Genomic DNA, 15,072 nt, shown 5'->3' with positions numbered 1-15,072 from the left:
CAGCAATGCCTTCTGGCCATGTAGGGCAAGGCTGCTGGTTGTCTGTCTGCAGGAGATGACAAAAGAAGATGGTTTTTTTGGCCATGGAAGTTAGTTGGTGATGAAGTCCAAGATCCAGCTCTGGTGTTGGACTTGCTGTGTCCATGAAGTAGGTTCGGCTAGGTGAGCAGGTCAGAAGGACTTTGCAGGATAATCAGTTTGTGCGTGCTCTGTATGTACTTGTGTCTGTCAGGCTGCACACATGGGCTGATGGCTTGAGTCTCGTTCAGTACGTTATGCAGAAGCGGTATGTCTGGTATATTCAAGGTCTGAGGTCATGAAAAAGCAAATCCAGCCAACCTGACAGGCAGCTCAGTGGCAGCTACCTCTAACAGCCCTCATAATACTTTTAACACTGCTCACTTACTGTCTTGATTTTGGTCTAAACCTCAGCCTGACTTAACCCATGGAGGTCAAGTAGAGAACAATTCAGACAGAATATACACAAATTACTTTCCAGGGTGCCATAGTCATGCTTGCTTTTAGTCTGTTGCTCAGCAATAGAGGGGAGAATGGAGAAGTCGTCTTTTAAATATATGTAATATTAAATGAATGTGTTTTAAATATTTTAAAATTTTAAATATATTTTAAATCTATTTAATAGTCTGGGAATGTGTAAGATAGTACCTAAAACTGCATTTAATTCCTACTGGGAGAAGATTAGATAGCAATTTAATATTGGTTCTAGAATTTCTCAGATCAAAGTGCTGTAGGAAGTGAATAATCAAAAGCAATGTTTTAATAAAAAGCTTGTCTATTTATTTCAGAATCATTTCTTAGATTTAAAGAATCACGAAAGCAGAATATTTTTAAACTATCTGTAAAATTAAAGTGTCCTTTGAATCAGTAGATGAGTTCTGATCCTGCAAATATGATTTAACTTGGTATGTTATGTTAACCTTCGAAGATGAAGGGGGTTTACTTAGTCAGCCGATGTGCAGATTTTGACATCACAGGGAAAGGGAGGCCTTCAGGGGTGCTGCTGTATGGCCGTCCAATTGCCTAAGGCACCGCATTCTTGATATAGCCACTTTCTGTTGGGTATGGAGAATATGGAGCTACACTTTTCTCTGAGGTGCACAGGAGTAGTGCAAGGGACAACAGACACAAGTTGTGACAAGGGAAGTTTCAACTTGATATAGGGAATGAAAAATTCTTAAAACCAACAGTGGTCAAACACTGGGAGAGATTGCCTAGAGAGGTTGTGGAGTCTCCATCCTTGGGGTTATTCAAAACCTGACTAGATGTGGCCCTGAGCAACGTCTTCTCACTGACCCTGGTTTGAACAGAGGCTTGGACTAGATGGTCTCCAGAGGTCCCTTCCAGTTCAGGTTATTCTATGATTCTACATGAGCTTACACTTCTGTATAATCCACGGAAGATCTAATACAAAGTGTTAATTTGATAGTAGAATGTGACCCTTAAAATGTCCTTCTTACTTTTCCAAAAGCAATAACGCAGTAAAGTTATTACGGGAATATTGGTTGTTTGGCTCCCTTCTAGCTACATTAATTTGGAAAGTTGTTATGAAAAGCTAGTTCTGGCTTCATGACTGAAGTTGATTAATTAGGACAGGTAAAGATTTTCTTGAAATTATAAATGTTTGTTGTTTGTGTTACACTTTGTCTAAAATTGAAACTGCGCTTGCCCTTTTTCTCCTTTTAAAACATTGGGTGATCTCTAAGTCTGTTGAGGGTTCACTCAGGTTGCACATATAGCACAGAATGCCTCTTAGATGCTGCTATTTTTGCTAATTGATCTTTTTTTATGTCTGTGAGCAGTAGTGCATTATTTGTGAAAATGTCCATTTTTTTCTGTATTTCCTCTTACCAGCACAACTGGTAGTTATATTTAAATGGGTTTTTAATGAGCCATGTAGAAAAGTGAAGCTCAAGGAATAATAAGTATTTGGGTCTGCCATAGGGCTATTAAAGTCAGTTCAGTCATCAGAAAGCCTATAAATTGATTTCATATTTAGTTTCTTTCATATCTAAATAATAATTGCCTACTCCCTTGCTAATTATTTTCTCGAATTTATGTTTTTTTCCTCTTACACTCATCTGTTCATTCACAAGCAACTTCTATTTCAGGAAGTTTTAGAGTCTGAGGTGCCATTAGCTGAAATTTGATTTACTGCTGGGCCTTATTAAAAAAGTACTCTTTACTTCTGCATTGTAACATGGACTGAGTAATACGTAGACTGCTTTTAGTACACATGTTTTTTGCCAACCCTAAAGAGTTACTATAGAAATCTGCTTATATTCTCTTGCAGTCTACTTCGGTTGTGCTCATTGCAGAGGAAGTGTGTAGTCAGTTCTGTGGTTGCCTTGCGGGTTCACTGTACAGGCCTGCTTAAGACTGGAAAAGTTTATTGCTGAGGAATATTGCTTGGCCTCTTCAGGGATCTTGGCCTCTTCAGGGATCTCCCTGGCAGAGTGCCATGGAACAAAGCCCTGGAGGGAAGAGGAGCCCAAGAAAGCTGGGTAGTATTCAAGGATCACCTCCTCCAAGCTCAGGAGCGATGCATCCCAACAAAGAGGTAGTCAGGCAAAAACACCAGGAGGCCTGCAGGGATGAACAAGGAGCTCCTGGACAAACTCAAACACAAAAAGGAAGCCTACAGAGGGTGGAAGCAAGGACAGGTAGCCTGGGAGGAATACAGAGAAGTTGTCCGAGCAGCCAAGGATCAGGTTAGGAAAGCTAAAGCCCTGACAGAATTAAATCCGGCCAGGGACATCAAGGGCAACAAGAGAAGTCGGGATAAAAGGAAGACAAGGGAAAATGTGGGCCCTCTCTGGAACGAAACGGGAGACCTGGTTACCCGGGGCACGGAGAAGGTGGAAGTACTCAATGACTTTTTTGCCTTGGTTTTCACTGGCAAGTGCTCGAGCCTCACCACCCAAGCCACAGAAAGCAAAGGCAGGGACTGGGAGAATGAAGAGCCGCCCACTGTGGGAGAACATCAGGTTCGAGACCATCTAAGGCACCTGAAGGTGCACAAGTCCATGGGACCCGATGAGATCCATCCATGAGTCCTGAGGGAAATGGCAGATGGAAGTTGCTAAGCTACTATCCATCGTATTTGAGAAGTCGTGGCAGTCCGGTGAAGTTCCCACTGACTGGAAAAGGGGAAACGTAACCCCCATTTTTAAAAAGGGAAAAAAGGAAGACCCGGGGAACTACAGGCCAGTCAGTCTCACCTCTGTGCCTGGGAAGATCATGGAACAGATCCTCCTGGAAGCTCTGCTGAGGCACATAGAGGACAGGGAGGTGATTTGAGACAGCCAGCATGGCTTCATCAAGGGCACGTCCTGCCTGACTAACCTAGTGACCTTCTACAATGGAGTGACTACATCAGTGGACATGGGAAGGGCTACAGATGTTGTCTATCTGGACCTCTGTAAGGCCTTTGACACGGTCCCCCACAACATCCTTCTCTCTAAACTGGAGAGGTATGAATCTGATGGGTGGACTGTCTGGTAAAGGGTGAGGAATTGGTTAGATGGTCGCATCCAGAGGGTAGTGGCCAACGGCTCAATGTCCAGATGGAGATTGGTGACGAGTGGTGTCCTGCAGGGGTCCGTATTGGGACCGGTACTGTTTAATAGCTCCATCAATGACATCGACAGTGGGATCGAGTGCACCCTCAGCAAGTTTGCAGATGACACCAAGCTGAGTGGTGCGGTCGACACGCCAGAGGGATGGGATGCCATCCAGAGGGACCTGGACAAGCTGGAGAAGTGGGCCTGTGTGAACCTCATGAGGTTCAACAAGGCCAAGTGCAAGGTCCTGCACCTGGGTTGGGGCAACCCCCGGTATCAATACAGGCTGGGGGATGAAGGGATTGAGAGCAGCCCTGCCGAGAAGGACTTGGGGGTACTGGTGGATGAAAAGCTGGACATGAGCCAGCACTGTGCGCTCGCAGCCCAGAAGGCCAATCGTATCCTGGGCTGCATCAAAAGAAGCGTGGCCAGCAGGTTGAGGGAGGTGATTCTGCCCCTCTACTCCACTCTGGTGAGACCCCACCTGGAGTACTGTGTCCAGCTCTGGAGCCCTCAGCACAGGAAAGACACGGACCTGTTGGAGCGGGTCCAGAGGAGGGCCACAAAAATGATCAGGGGGATGGAACACCTCTCCTCTAAGAAAAGGCTGAGAGAGTTGGGGTTGTTCAGCCTAGAGAAGAGAAGGCTTCAGGAAGACCTTATTGCGGCCTATCAGTACTTCTACTTGTACTTGTACTAAGGGGGCTTATAAAAAAAGATGGCAGCAGACTTTTTAGCAGGGCCTGTTGTGACAGGACAAGGGGGAATGGCTTTAAACTAAAGGGGGGTAGATTGAGACTAGCTATAAGGAAGAAATTTTTTACGCTGAGGGTGGTGAAGCACTGGCACAGGTTGCCCAGAGAGGTGGTGGATGCCCCATCCCTGGAAACATTCAAGGTCAGGTTGGATGGGCTCTGAGCAACCTGATTTAGTTGAAGATGTCCCTGCCCATGGCAGGGGGGTTGGACTAGATGACCTTTAGAGGTCCCTTCCAACCCACACTATTCTGTGATTCTATGAACGAATGCCAGTGTTGGTCATGTTTAAATTTTCTGCCAGCCTCTTCCATGTTCTCTTTCCAGATACTTGCTGCACACGTCTGAAAGTGTATGGCAATGCTGTGACAGTGATTGAAATCTCTCCCATCAGCAGATCAGGTGACTGTTAGAAAGTGTGTGCAGAGACCTATACATTGGGACTGCAGGACAGGGCTGGGCTTAACCCTATGGCATCAGGTTTTAAAGGATATGCTCGAAGTAGCTATTTTAGGTGGAGATATATTGACAAGGCTAATTTAGATTTTAGAATCTCATTTGGACCATCAAAATATCTCTCTTCAAGGACTGAAGTCTCCTGTGAAAAAGTTATTTAGTTCAGTTGTTAAGCATAAACTGAGAAACAGAATCCTTGCCAGCATGGGCGCCTCACCAGAGATGGGTGTTGAGCTGAACTGTCACTTGGACCTGCCTCAGAAGAGCTATAGTCTCTATTCTGCTGGAAGCAGAAAAATAATCACTTGTGTGAAAGGCAGTTTTGTACACGAATGGCCATCCTGTGGAAGTTGTGCAGCATAAATGCCAGAAAAGCACAGCAGCTGTGAAAGGGAAGACTGCATCTGGAAGTTGTTTTATGGGCCAGGAGGGGAAGTGCACGGTTCAGCCAGGGGAATCGAGACACTTCTGGTTGCTCAACAGATCAACTACTGATGAATTGGTCACTGAACAGTGAAACAAATTGGGAATGTCCTTGTATGAAATTATCTGATAAGTGTCCTTCTGGTGAGAAGAAACCAGATTTTTAAAATGGCTCCTAATCATTAAAAAAGATAAGTGATTTCAGTTTCACTCTGTGTTAAAAAGACTGGACAAGAAGTGCGGAGGATGTGAAGACCAGAGGATGCGAAAACCAGAGGATCACTTGCTGTCTTTCTAGCATGAGAATAGGGCTGTAATCCTAACTGATGATAAACAAGTCTGAAATCATTATTGGTGCCTACACATGAGCCAGTATCAGATTCATCAATAAATATTATAAAAGAATTAACAAATTGTGGACAGATACTTAGGAATATGCAAAATTCAAATGATCTTTTTGACAATCTTACTTGTCATAGTGGGGGAAAAATAACAGCAAAAGTTTCTAGCTTTATGAGTTTCTGTGAAGTGGAGGATTTCTGGTTTTGTGGTTTTGTGCTGGAGAGAGATGACCTGATGGCACCATTTGATAGTGATGAATTGTTTTATATGGTCTTATTACTTAATGAAAATATAAACAACCATTGCTGGTGCGAATAGTTTTTTAATCCAGTTAATTAACATTCAAGTACTTAATCTGGTCTATCAATTAAGACTGCATGTGTTTACTAATTTTTAATTACCTTAGAATAGACGGAAATTGTAATAATTAATGTTGGAAGGCAGACTGCTGCTGCTGTATTGATATTAAAGTAAATCATTGTTCTTGCTTTTTATTTATTTAAGTAAATATAACCTGGTTAATATGATATGTGAAGTCCCAGACAGAGCAATAGAGAACCTCGTTCTGGTATGTCTTTCAGAAAGAACTAAAGGTTGGAATGTAATTCCATACAACATGGTGTTGTGGGAAGTCAGTCAGACGTGCTGTAGAGGGCTGAATGCAGTGATCTGCTGGAATGCCTTCCTCCTATCCCAAAGCCAAAGGTGTCTCAGTAAAACTTTGTTTCGACATCTCAGGCTGTAGAATCATTTCTTCGTAAGCCATTTGGTTGATGAAGCTAGTATATTTAGCAAAAAGAATTAAATTATGTTGCTCCCCCTTCTTTTTCTGTTTGCTGTAGAAAGAGTCTTTATCAGTCAAAAGAGAAGAGTGTCAAGTTAGTAGCTGGTTTTTAAACTGTATTCCTATTTTTTTTTTTTTTTTTTCTTCAGAGGATGATGGTAGCAATAAAAAAACCACCTCTTAAAATGTACTAAGGATCACAAGTACGCTATTTACCACTGGGATAATTGTTGAGTTTTACTGCAGTTCTTTGTATTTTTAAAAAAGTTGCTGTTGGTCAAACACTGAATGTTGTTGCTTTTTAAAAAAGATTGTATCTTTTGTTGGTAATTCAGAGAAGATTACTTACATTTCTTGCTCTGGAGTACAAAAAATAGGAGTATTTTAGTTTATGCATATTGACCTTTCGAAGACTTACTCTAATTCCATTGCTGAAATGGAATGAATCTTCCCATAAGTTGTGATCTGAACAAAGCTGCTGTCTTTATATTTGAAAGTGCTACTGACTATCTGAAACTTCGTTCTTCTTGAAAAACTAGTATGCGGGGACCAAATTCTTATTTTGTTCAAACTGATGATTCTTCCTGTGCCAGCTTACATGGATAAAGAATGTGGATCTGTATTGAAACCTCCTTTCCCTTGCTTTTGCTGTATTATAATTAGAAATGTGTCCTGGTTTCGGCAGGGATAGAGTTAATTTCCTTTCTAGTAGCTGGTACAGTGTTTTGGATTTAGGATGAGAACAAAGTTGATAACGCACGGATGTTTTAGTTGTTGCTAGGTAATGCTTACACTAGTCAAGGACTTTTCAGCTTCCCATGTTCTACTGACTGAGAAGGCTGAAAGTGCACGAGAAGCTGGGAGGGGGCGCAGCCAGGACAGCTGACCCAAACTGGCCAAAGGGACATTCCATACCATGTGACGTCATGCTCAGTACATAACCTGGGGAAAGCTGGCCGGGGGGGGCACTGCTCGGGGACTGGCTGGGCATCGGTCGGCGGGTGGTGAGCAGTTGTACTGTGCATCACCTGTTTTGTGTATTATTATTATTATCATCATATTATTATTATAATTTTATTTCAATTATTAAACTGTTTTTATCTCAACCCACAAGTTTTTCTCACTTGTGCTCTTCCAATTCTCTCCCCCATCCCACCGGGTGGGGGGGAGTGAGTGAGCGGCTGCGTGGTGCTTAGTTGCCGACTGAAATTAAACCACGACAAAATGTAAACATGCCAGTCTAAATTAAGCCTATCATTTATGAAATTTGTTTTGGGAAGACAAAGTGGTTTGTTGCTACTTGATTTTATTTCCCATTTCCGATTTTTAGTTCAGTGATTGAAAAATGCAAATACTGTGTCCTGTTACCGCAGGTGATTAAAACTGCTGTAACTTATTTAAACATATTCTCATGTCTTTGACGCATTCAAGTTCAGGTCCCATGGAATGGGGGGTGGATATAACTTATTATAACTACTACTATCATTATTTATTTATTACTATTGTTGTTGTGGTATTTGGTCTTTGGCCGTGGGGTTGTCTTTTTTTTTTTTTTTTTTTAAATGGATTCAAACAAGCCAAATGGCTCCAATTTTCACTGAATTTTGGTGGAAGATCTTTTAAAGAGCTAATATTGATCTAATATTGAACAGCTAAGCTATTTTCTTCTTTCTTTGTGCATTGTTATGGTTTGTTCAGCCCTTCTGCTGGTCCCTTCTGCAAAGAATGGATGGTATGATGAGTTTCTCAGGTCACTGCAAGTGATGAGATCTAAAACTGAAGGACAGAGAACAGGAGGCACAGCTCATGTCAGGTATTGGAGGTAATCATAGAGTGATTCTAGAAAGGAGTATGCAGTTCCTTGAATTTGAAAACTGACACTGTGCATGGTTATGGTATTTTCAGTCATTTATTTCTTATTTAAAAAAAAAAAGTCAACATGGAAGCAGTCTCTTTACAGTAAAGATGCTGTTGTTTCCAGAAAAGAGAGTCATCTTTGTTTTCTACTTCCTTTGTAAATCTGATATTTAAAGCCTAGCAGAATACCATAGGTTTACCATTGGCTTTAAGGCTGGTCAAGTAATCTGTGTTCCATGCTTTGCCAAACTAAAAACCTCTCTTTGGCCTTTAAACATGACTGACATCTCACTGACAGGCCATTTGTTTCCCTGGCATAAAGCAGTGTTTATTGCTGTGGATTCCTGCTGCAAAGGATTCTTTGTGGGACCAGTGACCTACTCGGGTGGCTTCCTTTTAAGTAGCCGTCGGGTATCTCTTCCTATGTTTTTTGGTTTGTTTCTTGTTCCTGCAACGGTGGTAGTCGAGGTGTGATTTCTGGGCCTCTAGAGATACAAAAGTGTTTAATTCCTTTCCTTGAAGAATTGCCCTTGATTAAAATAAAATGTGTTGGAGAAATCGGAAATGAATGCTTGATATCAGAATACAGCAGAAGATGTTTTGGCTGTTCTTGTTTCCTGTGAGCTCACCATCATCCGCAGAATGGCATACCAAGCTCTGGAAATCAAGATCCAACACTGTCTATTCACATTAAGTCTTCCAGTCCCAAAGACTTTTGAGCTCATTATGAGGAATGAGTGTACCTTTGTAATGCTGTTTTACAACGAACTTCCTAACCTGCGTAGCAGAGCTGCTGCAAACCTGGGTTGAATGATAAGCTGCTACTGTAGAATAAAATGTAATGCTAATTAGATTTGGAGAAGACTAACATGGCTTGTGTTTCTTCACATGTTGTATGCAAAAATGCTGCAACGTGCTATGCTTTTTAATGGAACTGAAGCCTTTTGAAGGTTTGATGCTGTCAAAACGGAGAATACCTGTGAAAATATGTAAGATCAAAAGCTAAGCTTGAAATGAGAAACATTGGTTTTTAGATGTTCTGAAGTCATAGGTTGTAGACTGTCTAGAATAGGCAAAAAGCTGGAGGCAACTTACAGTACAACATATAGAGATTTATATGCAAGTACCTTTTTACATAGATATAATATATATGAAATACTTGCAGCAGCATGCATTGAGTAATATTTTTCAATCAGCCTCAAAGGAACAGAATGTAATTTGGGGATTTATCTTGATACATGCCATGCAAACGAGAAAAAGATTTGATGTTTCGTGCCTAGAATTCTTAAATGCATCATCTGTGTTTCGTTCTAATACCTTACACAACTTCACTTGTGGATTAATTTATTTTCAGTTGCTGGAGATTGGTAATTAGCTTGTTATAAAACAGATAGTAAAAATGTTCTGATTAAAGCGTGCTTCTTTTGAGAAATATGCTTCAATTTATGTAAGCATTGGTATTTCACAATGTGTTAGAAAATTAAATTTCCAACACTCTTGATCTACTGACATTTTAGGTGTTGTCACGTCTCTTTTGTTGCTCTCTTGTGTGTAGATTTCTCAAGCGTAAAATAATGAATTGTATGTTAAAAACATGTTCTAGCTGTCTGCAGCTGCAACCTGGTTTTCCTTCTGCTCCCTACCTTTCAAATAGCACTGGAGAGAGCGTGGACTTTTTACCTATTACCAATTCATTCTTTCTGTTTTGTGCATGCCAGAGCCTAAATTTGCATTAGGTATGGAATTATTAGCAGAAGTTTGCTACTCTCTGCAATTTCAAAACTACTTGTTAAAAAAAGTTAATGCCTGAAAGTACTTTCAAAAGCTGAATTCCCAAATGGTTTCCACTTGGGCTTGTAGTTGTGGTTTTCAATTTTTTTACTGATGTTTGTGTTTGTTAGATTTGAGTAAAGGGACTAATATTAAAATCTGTAGGATGAGATGATGTCAAATTCACTTAAAAAAAAGAAAAGAGAAAGTGACCTCTGTGATTCCTTTAGGTTATACAAAGCTTTAAGTGTTGTTCTAACAAAATAAACAATTTGCAGTGATCAGTGTAGTTTTTAAGTTGATTTGCTCTATTTACCCTACCAATTTGGACAGAAGACTGTAATGCTTTCTTGGAAATGTCTTTCAAATACTACATTATAGATTAATTTATAGGCTGCAGAATGTTGTTATTCATAAAACTTTTTTACCCATCTTGAATATTAAGTTACAAAATTAAATGTGTATGAGAGCTGGCCTTTTCTCTTTCAGTAGGTCACCAAAGATAAATTGGGATAAATCATTTGTTTCAAATAAAAGTATTCATTTACAGTGGAAAAAATATCTCAGATTTACCGAAAAACACCGTTAAGTTTTTCCTATTTCCCTTCCAATGGTGAACACAGATTTAGTAAACCTTTATTAAATTACTGAGTTGGCTAAGTTTCAAATTGGGCTTAAGTTCTTAGGCTTGTCTTGGAGAAGTTGATTGCAAACAAATACAGAAGCATCTCCGAAAATTTGACAAAAGAAATTTTGCAAGGGAAGCCCACAACTTAAATATTAATAGAGAATAGATTACTAGATAATAGATTAATAGATGATAACTTGTAGTGATTATAACACTTTAGGGTGGCTTCATATTTTGCCTGTAGCTTTCAACATGTGTTAACATAATTTCTTACTGTATGTTTTTATTTGGTAAAAATGCGGTTTTGCTCATGATTTGACTTTGTAGTAATGATGCATATAGAGGTATCAAAACACAGGTGATAAATTGCAGTGCACAGGCATCGATTTGCACTCAGATAGTTTTCTGCATTGCTGGGTAAGATGAAGTGGTTTGCCAGGGAAAGTGCGACCCTTCCTTTCCTGACTTGGTGAGGTTCACTCTGCAGCTCACAGTGATGGGTTTTGTGTCCCATCAGAGCTGTTGATCCTTTGTACTATCCAATTAATGGCTGCCTTTCCTTCGGCTGATGATGTTGTGATCTAGGCATTGATCTGAGTCTCTGGTGATAGACATTTCTTGCTCTTTGGTGGGAAGAAATGATGAAATGCTGATCTACAATAGCACTTTGATGTTGCTGAAAGCTTTTTTTAACAGTAGATTAAATTGTCATTTGCAGCTCGTAGCTGTGTTTGATGAGCAAGATCCACACCATGGAGGTGATGGCACCAGTGCCAGCTCGACGGGCACGCAAAGCCCGGAGATTTTTGGCAGTGAGCTTGGCTCCAATGCAGCATCGGCCTTTCAGCCTTACCAAGCAACAAGTGAAATTGAGGTCACCCCTTCAGTCCTTCGTGCAAGTAAGTCAATGTTCTCGGTATCTCAATGTGTTTCATCTTAATTTACGAGGATGCCAAGTGCTGTTATCCATTCCTGCTGCTGGGAATATGATTCATTATCTGTCCTTATCGAAAGCTGATCAAAATGGAGAAACTGTGTAAATGCTTGTTGCATGCAAGTAAACAAACCTTTCTGTTTTAATAAGTTATTTATAAACTGCTTTTAGGAGCAATAAGCTCTTTCTGTGCTGCCAGTTTAAAACTGTCCTCACACTGAAAATCACAGCAAAGTTTCCAAATGCAGTTGTTGCACGGTGTAATTTTCAGTTTGCCAGTTTTTTTCAATTTAATGAAGAGAAGGGTAGAAGGAAACTAAAGATAGGAGAACTTTCTACTGAACCTGTCAATGTTGCTAGGTTATGCTTGTCACCTTTCCGTAAAAACACCTGCTGATGTGTGCATTTATTGTGTTGCAAAAATACACTTCTTTAAAAAACAGAAACTAAAGCCAGGAACATTCCTTTATTTTGTTTATTTCAAAATGGGGAAGATTCGTTGTAAAACCATAAAGTAGAAATTACATATCACAATTCTTTCTCAGGGAGGATCTTTGAATATTTCAGCTTATTAAGAAGAAAAATCACCAAAGGAAATTTACTGTGTAATTTTCATTGTTAAAAGTACCATGCAAACAAGACAACGATGGATAAAGCATTGTGCCCCTCTTACTTGTAGCATCTAGCATTTTGTTCACTGAACTTTTGAAGTAGTGACTCCGTTCCAGAAAATTCTTGGCAGAAATTAATATGTCAGTCCTTTGATATTCTATATATAGATACAGCTTTTTAAACAACTATTTGTAATCCCCAAGAGATTACTTTTCTGTAGGTGTTCTTTTAATGGATAAAATCTGGTTTTAAGTAATCAGGTAAAATACAAATGGAAAAGTTACAACTCTCTATTAAGTTTGAGGGGTTTTGTACCAGAGTGTTTTCTGTAAAATTAAGGGAACAACATTTAACAGTTAGCTTACGTAGACTTGAACGTGTATCTTTTCAAGCTATAACTATGCTTCATTATAATCCAGAATTAAATTAGGGAAAGGATTAATGGCAGAATAAAGAAGTATCCTAGAATTTCGGGACCCTTCCGTTTTGCTGTCACTAGGGTATGCCACTGCTAAATGCATATCTCATTTCCATGCATAAGCCAAAAAGCTGTCCTCTTGGGTTCTCAGCTTGGGAGGGGTTAGAGCAGATGAATGCATACACGTTTTCTCTTTAGTGTGATTATCTGGTGTATTATACAGTACATTGATGTTAGTGCATCAAAATCATATAGCGCAGATAAAATTCAGTGATATTGGACAGCTCACTTACCTTCGGTGTCATTCTGGAACATACATGGAATACTTAGCTAGTTCACTGGTTGCTAAAATGACCAAGAAGTGCTTTGAGACCCTACAATACCAAGGTCTGTAGAAATGCAGAAGACTTTTAAAACTCTTGGTAAGAATTATAGCTCTTTTGACACTTTTAATGAAAGCATGCAAAAATAAAATGGGTGAAACAATTTGTCATAAATATGTTATCACAAATCAGAGATGTTCTCCTATCTAGCTAATTCCTTTTTTTTTAATGTTGACAATTAGATATATTTTGTTTCTAAATGTTCCAAATCACAGGCTTAGAATCCCAGTCCAGTAATATTATCCCGTATTAAACATACCTATTTCAAGAATTTCATTTAAATATACATTGAAAATAGAAATAATATCCCTATTGTATTTCCTTTATAACTTGTGAAGTGAAGCATAGCATACAAATGGTATTCTCAGTATTTCAAATAATTATCTTCTTACTGTGTAAGTTCTATTCAGCAAATAAAACCCATCCAGTTTTGCGGTAGATGCAGATCCTGATTATTACATGTTGACAAGGTCATATATCTATTAATTGGATTGGAGATGGGATACAAAATTGCTGTAATTATTGTAATTTTCTAGCTAATTGCAGGGTTGGTGGTGAATATTTTACTTCTAACAAATGAAAAACAGTATTCCGTCTGAAATTGGTTTATAGCATTTTAGACATTTTGTTTTACATCTCTGGTGCTTTTTGCTCGCAAGCTGGGCTCTGTTTCTCAGCAGTTCACTCGCAGAAGCATAGCTTTGTGCCATTCTGCTACCGCTCACCTGCACCCAATGGGTACGGAGCAGTCTCGGTTCGGAGGCAGCATCTCAGTGCATTAGGCTGGGGCTTAAGGGCCTGCTGAGATTTTCGTCTCTTTGTTCTGGTTGCCATGCTACCCCTTTTGTTTGTTTATAGATCACGCCATCGCTCCTCTCCAGCAAGGGAAAGGTTAGCTAGATCAGGTCCAGCTGGAAAAGTAATATTCATTTGGATTCCCCCTTCTCCCATGCACAAACACAGCCTGTACTTTGCACATGGGGGGGGTTGTGTCAAATTGAATCTTTCCATCTAAATGTGGAAACAAAAATGAGGCTGGCCCATACCCCCTATGTTGTTTTGCAATGTGAAAACACAATTCATTGATACAAGCAGTTGATTTATTTATGTTTCTGATCTAGCTCTTTCTCTTTTACTGCTTTTCTGTTACCCAAGTTAAACTTCCTCTTGTTGTATTTCATCAGTTGAGCTGCATTTTTTTTCTAAGCATACAGTAGACAAGGCGTTTCTCGTGTGTGCCTGCGTGCTTTCTGAGAAGAGGTTGGAAGCTCACTGCAGAAGATTGTTAAAGCAGACTGATGTTTATTCCCTGCTGAAATATAAACTGGAGGCGCAGGTGAAAATTGCCAGACCTAATGAGCAATTTGGCAGATAAGACAGGATGTCAGGCAGTGACAGTTCAGCAGCGGGTGCACTGCCTGTGAACCAAGTTGTTTGTTTCACAGTACTGCATCTAAATATTGTAAATAAAATCCCTTTTCAGCTACGTGAGATATTGTGAAAAGGGTCATCTCTTTGTCTGGTTTTCCTTTTAAGTTATTTAGCTCTGTTAAATAACCAAGGGTGGTCTTAGTTCTTGGTCTTGATGTGATTATATGTTACAAGTCTCTGAATGTTTCAGCAGTTACAGGTAAAAAGCATTTTTAATATATAACATTATTTGGAAAATATATTGAGGTTTAGAGGACTGGGTTTTTTTGTTTGGGTTTTTTTTTGGTGGGTTTTTTTTTTTTGGTGGTTGTTTTTTTTTTTTTTTTTTTTTTTTTTTTTCCCCCTCCTCCCCCTGGCCCAAAGTAGAGAAGAGTAAAGGGGCTGGGAGATCTTCTTTCTTTCTTTAGCTGTTTAATGGGAGGTTATCAAGAAGATGAATCCAGACTCTTCTCACATGGGCACGTTATTGCTGGAGGCAACAAACACAAGTTGCAACAAGGAAAATGCCAATTAGGTATTAGGAAAACAATTTTCACCTCAAGAGCGAAACAGGCTGCTCAAAGAAGTTGTGGTATGTCCATCCTTGGAGATGGACAGAACTTGACTAAATGAGGCCCTGGGCAACCTGATCTAGCTGGTCCTGTTTTGTATGGAGGGGTTGGACCAAATGGCCTCCAGAGATCTCGTCCGATCTCCAA

General features: G+C 39.8%; 1 protein-coding gene across 12 annotated transcripts in view; it reads left to right on the top strand.

The window, feature by feature from the left end:
• Nucleotides 1–15,072, top strand: part of PARD3 (par-3 family cell polarity regulator) — a 467,456-nt gene that overhangs the window by 149,018 nt on the left and 303,366 nt on the right. For all 12 annotated transcript variants that reach the window (XM_076331853.1, XM_076331849.1, XM_076331848.1 and 9 more), the window contains exon 3: nucleotides 11,315–11,495. In XM_076331853.1, the coding sequence (XP_076187968.1) occupies nucleotides 11,315–11,495 (181 nt within the window). The remainder of the gene's footprint in view (nucleotides 1–11,314; nucleotides 11,496–15,072) is intronic.

Source organism: Aptenodytes patagonicus, chromosome 2 (genome assembly GCF_965638725.1).
Source record: "Aptenodytes patagonicus chromosome 2, bAptPat1.pri.cur, whole genome shotgun sequence".
Taxonomy (NCBI): Eukaryota; Metazoa; Chordata; class Aves; order Sphenisciformes; family Spheniscidae; genus Aptenodytes; species Aptenodytes patagonicus.
The sequence above is the reverse complement of the archived record's forward strand: the minus strand, read 5'-3'. Positions and strand labels throughout refer to the sequence as shown.